Source organism: Eptatretus burgeri, chromosome 10 (genome assembly GCF_056783735.1).
Source record: "Eptatretus burgeri isolate ZD-2024b chromosome 10, Ebu_testis_v1, whole genome shotgun sequence".
In the NCBI taxonomy this organism is placed as follows: domain Eukaryota; kingdom Metazoa; phylum Chordata; class Myxini; order Myxiniformes; family Myxinidae; genus Eptatretus; species Eptatretus burgeri.
The window spans coordinates 9197635-9204666 of record NC_140970.1 but is presented as its reverse complement, the minus strand read 5'-3'; the positions used below and the strand labels follow the sequence as shown (position 1 = coordinate 9204666).

Sequence of the window (7032 nt, the reverse complement as noted above, 5' to 3'; positions counted from 1 at the left end):
TGTGAACAGCCAAGGCGACGTGCCACCTCACGGTAGCTCAATCTGCCTTGCAGCATGCCCAAGGCACACTGCCGTTGATCCCTTGACAATCGTGGCATGTTGATTGAAATGCCCATTTTGCACTGGCCTTATTAAAGACAATATCAAGACATCACGTGCAGCTCATTAAAATCATCCCGTACCCCTTGGATAATCACTGACAGTGAAAACGGCTGTTCAACAGCTGTGCTATGAATTGACCATTGAAGGTTCAAGTGACCATCCGTGACCGTTTTGTCTCACAGTGAGGACACTATTGTCCACAAATAAGTTCACATATTTACTACACGCGGTGTTGTTGTTGATTTTGAAAGTTTAAAAGGTGGTAAGTTTCTTTTGCGTTTCAGTATATATATTATGCACTGTTCATACTGTATTCTGCCATAAATACAAAACACAAGACTGAGCGTGGGATGATGATGATGCTCTTGGGGGAACGGTGGAGGTTAGAAAGATGTGGATGTAGAACTTGCGATGGCTGTTGGATCATCGGGAGCACAATGAAGTCACCTGCTGCATTGCCACACAGAAGAAGGGGAAAATGATCCTTCGCCACCTTTATCCAGAGCAGATCTTCCCTGCTTGAAGAGGAAAGTATGAGGTGGCATCTTCTTCCAAAATCATCCCGTCTCTTCTGAGTTAAAAATCTGCTCCAGCATCAATCCCTTCATCTTGATTACTTTAATGAGCCTTGGTTGAACAGGAGCCTTCGGTCCCGGGTGCCACGTGAAAATGTTGGTAAATCTACAATGGTTTCTCCTGTACACCAGTCCACTCAAAGGCATTTTTTTATGATGATGATAATGATTACGGACTGGAATGAGCCTTTTGCTCTTTGCTGGCAGGAACCCTTGCACGGATATTTGACACACGTTTACACATGGTTGATCCATTGACCCCGTAATGGCAGCCGACAGATGCCACACTTTCTCTTCTTGCCAACGTATCCACCAACTCGATTTCTTTGCACAACGTCATAACCTTTCTCTGCCTTTGGCATGATTAATTTTGTCCATCAATTTATATTTGGGTTCCATTAGCAACTGCTGTTTGTCGACTAGATCTTGTAGACCAAGTATTACAGGAGCTGTATGTCATTTCCTATTTGATCGATAACGATTCATTATTAAATTTAGCTTTGTTCAATCTGTTGTTCTGATTACTACAATTAATGGTACTCGAGAAAAACAAAAGCTTCGTAATGGGAGGTAATCATACATGGGACACAAACAATGACTCACCTGAGCTCAAAAGCTACTAATGGCCGAAATTAAATACTGCAATAACTAATTTGGAACCCAAAAGTTTGCTCGCGATTGGTTGAAACCCGTGATATTTGAGGGTTTATTGTACTTGCAATATGAATTTTTTTTTTGAAAAATCCACTGTTTTAGCAATTGTAATAACACGGATCTTTCCCCTGTCTCCCCCCCCCCCGCTCCCCCAACAGTCTTGCTCTTTCATGAGCCTAATTTTGTATGAAAACAAACAAACAAAAAAAAACCATACTGAGTAGCAGATTTTGTTGCAAAGGCCTGCTGCCTCAATTGACTACATCTCTATTATAATACCAAGCTTGCACACTAAAAACTCGGCTCGCTGTCACACGATCCCTATGAAATTGCTGTGGCACTTAGCGGACATGCCAACATTGTTTGGGAAGTCTTGGCGTTCCATCGTACCACTTGCATTTTGCACAATGCGTATTTTTGTCATTCCCCGTGTACGGTCTGTCGTCTGCTACCAGCTATGTTGTACTGCAATCCCGTGCATGTGCACGGGTATCGCTCGTATTGCTGAATTTTAGCAACATGATCAGTTAATTTTTTATTGCCTTTGTCTCTCTGAGCAGGTCATCTTCACTGTCTAAAAATGTTTGTATGAAAACAAACAAACAAACAAAAAAAAAACATACTGAGTAGCAGATTTTGTTGCAAAGGCCTGCTGCCTCAAATTACTACATATTGCTGAATTTTAGCAACATGATCAGCCAATTTTTTATTGCCTTTGTCTCTCTGAGCAGGCCATCTTCACTATCTAAAAAGGTTGACTGTACAGAGTGCTTGTATTTGAGTATGATTGACGGAGCCTCGTGCGGCATGTTATTGGAAAACTTCACAATTCCACAATAGTCTTGTGAATAGACACAAATATGATTTTTCAAAGATTTATCTCTCGGAAAAGATTATTTTTCATTGCATATGTGCTCCATTTCATAGAACATGCTGCCATTTCAATTACTTTGCAGAAAAAAAAACAAACAATAAAGATGACTAAAAACGAAAAATTAGAAATACTTTTGTCAGAATACAAAACACTGTGAGCGAAAATTGTAATAACACGATAAAGAGCGATAATAACACGAAAAAGAGCGATAACTTCTTTCATTCTTATTCTGATCCAATATACGAGAATACCATCCACGTATATCGATGGAGGTGCTGCCACAGCAAAAACAAGACAATAAAATTAGGTTGATTTGATAGTTTAGTATTGATTTCACAAATCATTTATTATTTCAACATAACACAAAGGGACAAATTGCTCACACAAATATCTTCTTCTCCTGAATGAACAGGTCTACAGCTGACAGGCTTCCAAAGCACTGGTTTGTCGTCAGAAAGAACATTGCACCCACCCTGCAAAACAGTGTGAAGATGTCAAGTCAAATGCAGCCACATGAGAAAAATAAATGTATCGTCAAAACAATGCAACGTAGACCGAGATAAAGTATCTAAAGGAAATAGTTAAATAATTGTTATTATTGCATTTGACTGTGGACTGTTATCAGGGTTGGTGCCTTCATTGTGATTAATGACTATTTGCAGTGTAATGTTCCTCAGAAAGCTGTGGATAGAAGGGTCACAGTAGTGTATGGACAAGTCCACTAATCACAACAACAAACAACATTAAAGCTATGTTTGTAAAATACGAGAGCACTTTAGAAGTTCCCTTCCTGGATAAATAATTCAATGAGTGATAACATAAATGTTGTTTTTCTATATCTTGTGTAATCACAGTACATCTTGTTAAAGTGAATTTTCCAACAAATCAAAGTTGTTGTATTTTAAAAGTGAAACAGCAAGTGTTGTTTTATTGTTTTTTTTTGTACTCATCTGCCAGGCTGGGAATTTGTCACATGCCTTCACATGTCACACATTCAATGATGTATTCAATACCATTCTTGTAATATTGTTTTTCTCTCTGCAGTCAGTGGGGAAGATAAGAAATCTTGTACTGTGCCCATCTCTCCCCTCTACTACCCCCACTCTGGGATGCTAACCCTCAGAATTTGTTTGTGCTCTCTTCTTTAAATGCTTAGCATTGACGTGGAAGCAGCATGTACCTTGTTTTTTGTAAAACTCGGGGAGGGCCAGAATCAAACCGTTGTCCTCTCCGACTCGCGAGGACAAACTTACCATCATGTCACCGAGTCGAGTAAAAATGATAGCCATTTTGGACACAGATGCCAGCCAGATCATAATGTAAGCAGTATTTTCAAAACAACAGGAATTTGGCTCTGTGCAGACCTGTTCATAACCTCAAGCCTCGTGCCACTGGAAACATAATGGAGCTTCACTGTTAGGACTTGAAATTTCCAACATCTTTGAGAAAATTTGAGGAATTTCTTTATACTAGTGCGTGCCCATAGGTGCATGCCCGACTGTCCGTAGGTGTGTGGCCGTATGTGCAAACCAAAAAAACCAAAAAAAAACCGTTCAAATTGCGTGCCAGAAACAACAACCACACAGGCCGTTCCTTCACTCTAACGTGCCCGTACGTGCGTGCCCATATGTGCATGGCCGTACGTGCAAAAAAAAACAACTTTCAAACCGCAAGCCAGAAACGACAACCACACAGCCGTTCCTTCACTCTCGCGTTCTCGCGACAACCACACTTCAACACACAGAGTTAATTAAAATCCAAATTAAAATCAAGTTTACCTCCCTGTTTTTGCTTGCCATGACATTTGCTGCCATATAACCGGCACGGCCCGTGACGTCATCGTCGGTCGGCCGCGCACCGGGCTATGCAGCCACGCCTACGCAGCAACGTGTCATGTCATTGGTTGATAAATAAATGGCATCGTCGGCCAGCTGCGCACCGCCCTACGCAGCCACGCCTACACAGCAACGTGTCATGTCATTGGTTGGGAAATAAATGGCCATAACATGGAAACCACTTGTCTGATTAATATCAAACCTTGAAAAGGCACATACTCAGGCCCCCAGCAATATAGCTGGCAAGTTTCAATTAGATCGGACCAGTGGTTGTCGAGAAACAGCGGACAGACATGCGCACACACACACACACACACACACACACACACACACACACACACACACACACACACACACACACACACACACACTGCTGGAATTATAGATAGATGAAGCAATTTATCATGTATATGAAATTTCTATTAAGTAGTTATGCATATAGTTTGAAAAGCCAGCAATACACTGAGATAAATAAATAGTCTGTGCAAACCTCAACCAAGTCAGGGTGAGCCAGATGGTTTAGCATTGTTAGACATTTTTCTATCTTTAACCAAGAAGCAAATTCGGTATCTTTTTAAATTCAAGTTTTCGACACTGGAATTTAAAATGCAGGAAATCATCTCAATGCATGTGGAATTTTACTGGTGAACATCAAGCAAACGAGTTAATCGCTTGTGAATATTTGCCTGGGATTTGCTCAGATGAATCCCCTCAGTATAAGGACAAGCTTGAGAGAGAACTAATAATTATAGTAGAAGAAAACAACTGCACCATGCATCATGGTGACCATGATAATTGTAGGAAACAAGAAAAATTATTTTAGTGAAGATAAGATCTCAACACCAGAACTGATGACTTGCAAACTAATGAACTAATTACCTGCAGAATGTCACTTACCTATTTTGAATTCCACTCACATCATCAGAGATGTCAAAGAAAATCGCTCCCACGATTAGGCCCAGAATGAGAGTGACCAGCAGCTGTGAGCCGACAATGGTTATTTCAAAGTGAGTGAATGGCATGCTCTATAATAGATGGCTAAAATACAAGTTAAAGAAGGAATGAATAATCGCTTGATGGTACAAAATCAAAATATCGCCAAAAAGAACAGACATTGCCGAATGACAATTTATGCTCATACCTGGTTCCTCATTGGTTCTTAAGACTGCAAGGAAGTTACACAGGAAGTTATACAAGCAAGTCTGACACAAGAGGAGACCATCCGGCCAATCATGCCCGCACATTTCTGCCAATATCCATGTACTCCTCTATCCTCAATATTTCCAGGTACCTATCAAACTCCAGTTTGAACACTTCCACCGTTTCAGCTGCCACCACTGATCCAGGGAGACAATTCCATGCATGAACTACCCTCTGAGTGAAAGACCCCTGCCTTAATGTCGAACACTCTCCCCTTCTTCACTCTCAAGCAATGACCCCTGATCCTATCACTCCCATTTCCCATTCAGCGGTCCATTGTACTGAAAAAAATTTTTTGCACGCTTATTTCCTCTATAGTCGATGCCCTTCATTATCTTAAACATCTCTATCATATCCCTTTGTAATCACCTCCTTTGGAATTAATGCAGTCCAGTCTACTTCAGCCGTTTTTTTTTTATAGCTAAGCAGCTAACACAAGAATCAATGTAGTCACTGTGTGCTGCACCCTCTCCAAGGGAATTATGTTCTTTCTCAAATTTGGCAACGAATACTGAACAATTCCAGGTGAGGTCTCCCTAAATGCCTGTAGTGTTAACACTTATAGACCTTGTATTTTTATGAATGTGTTTTTTCAGATAATATTAGTTTCTTCTTAAAGATAAATGGGGCCATCTATTTATTATGTACATAAGAAGGGATAGGAGAAACTGAAGCATCCAGGACCTTGGTGTGCAGCACATGTATTAAATATGATTGCTGTACTGTATTCATATTTTTCCCAGAATTAGTTTGCATACTTGTTTTTAGCAGTTTATTTTCAATAATCTTCAAATTGTGCAATTTAGAAGCAATTTCAACATTTTTTTGAGATGCATAAATTTGTTTATGCCTTGTGATGGCTTAATGGTTTGGGTGGTGGGCTTGGGATCCAAAGATCCCGAGTTCAAATTCTGCTCGGCCATTGAATTATTACCAGGTGGGGTTGACTCAGCCTGTCATCCTTCTGAGGTTGGAAAAATCAGTACCAACTTGCAAAATGACTGAGCCATTTGAGTATCCTGTGTCAGAGTGGCAACCCATCCAGGATTGTACCCAATAGCCCAGGAGACTGCTTTGGCAGCACTGATGCTCTGTCCAGAGTATGGTCCTAATGGATGGATGGATGGATGGATGGATACATTTGTTTGAGACATTTTAGTGTTTTGAGGGTGTTCATTCGGGTGTGAGACAATGACAATCTGCTTTTTCTGAGACAGGATTGCCTTTTAATAGGAATAAAAATTAATTTGATAAATTATCCTGTCCTTTGAACCTGTTTTGAAGTTTGTAGGGGCATCTCCCCAAACTATCAAAGGCTAGTCAATGGACAGAAACAGACACGAAAATCGAGACCAAATCGATAAGCCCCCGTTTCGGACTAAGTCCAACAGGGGATAATAATGGTCCTAGTACTGATCCTTGAGGTACCCCACTACTTACATCCTCCCACTCACAGCCACTCTTTGCTTGCTATCACTCAGCCAGTTTGCAATCCAATTAGCTACTTGACCAGCCACTCCACAAGCCCTCACCTTGAATAACAACCTCCGATGTGGTACCTTATCAAATGCCTTCTTAAAGTCGAGATATACTATGTCCACTGCCATTTCCTCATCCACCCAATCAGACACTGCTTCACAGAACTCTAAAAGATTTGTAAGACAAGACCTACCTTTGGTAAAACCATTCTAACTACCTTTAATTAGTTTGTATTTATTTAAACGATTCCTCATTTGGTCCCGAATTAATGTCTCCAAAACCTTCCCCACAACTAAAGTCAAACTAACAAGAA

General features: G+C 40.5%; 1 protein-coding gene across 1 annotated transcript in view; it reads right to left on the bottom strand.

Moving 5' to 3' along the window:
* ABCG2 (ATP binding cassette subfamily G member 2 (JR blood group)) overlaps nucleotides 1-7032 on the bottom strand; it is a 169996-nt gene that overhangs the window by 83229 nt on the left and 79735 nt on the right. Inside the window, exons 9-10 of the mRNA XM_085897018.1 lie at nucleotides 4938-5020; nucleotides 2589-2678 (exon numbers count right to left, since the gene is read on the bottom strand). Coding sequence (XP_085753144.1) covers nucleotides 2589-2678; nucleotides 4938-5020 — 173 coding nt within the window. The remainder of the gene's footprint in view (nucleotides 1-2588; nucleotides 2679-4937; nucleotides 5021-7032) is intronic.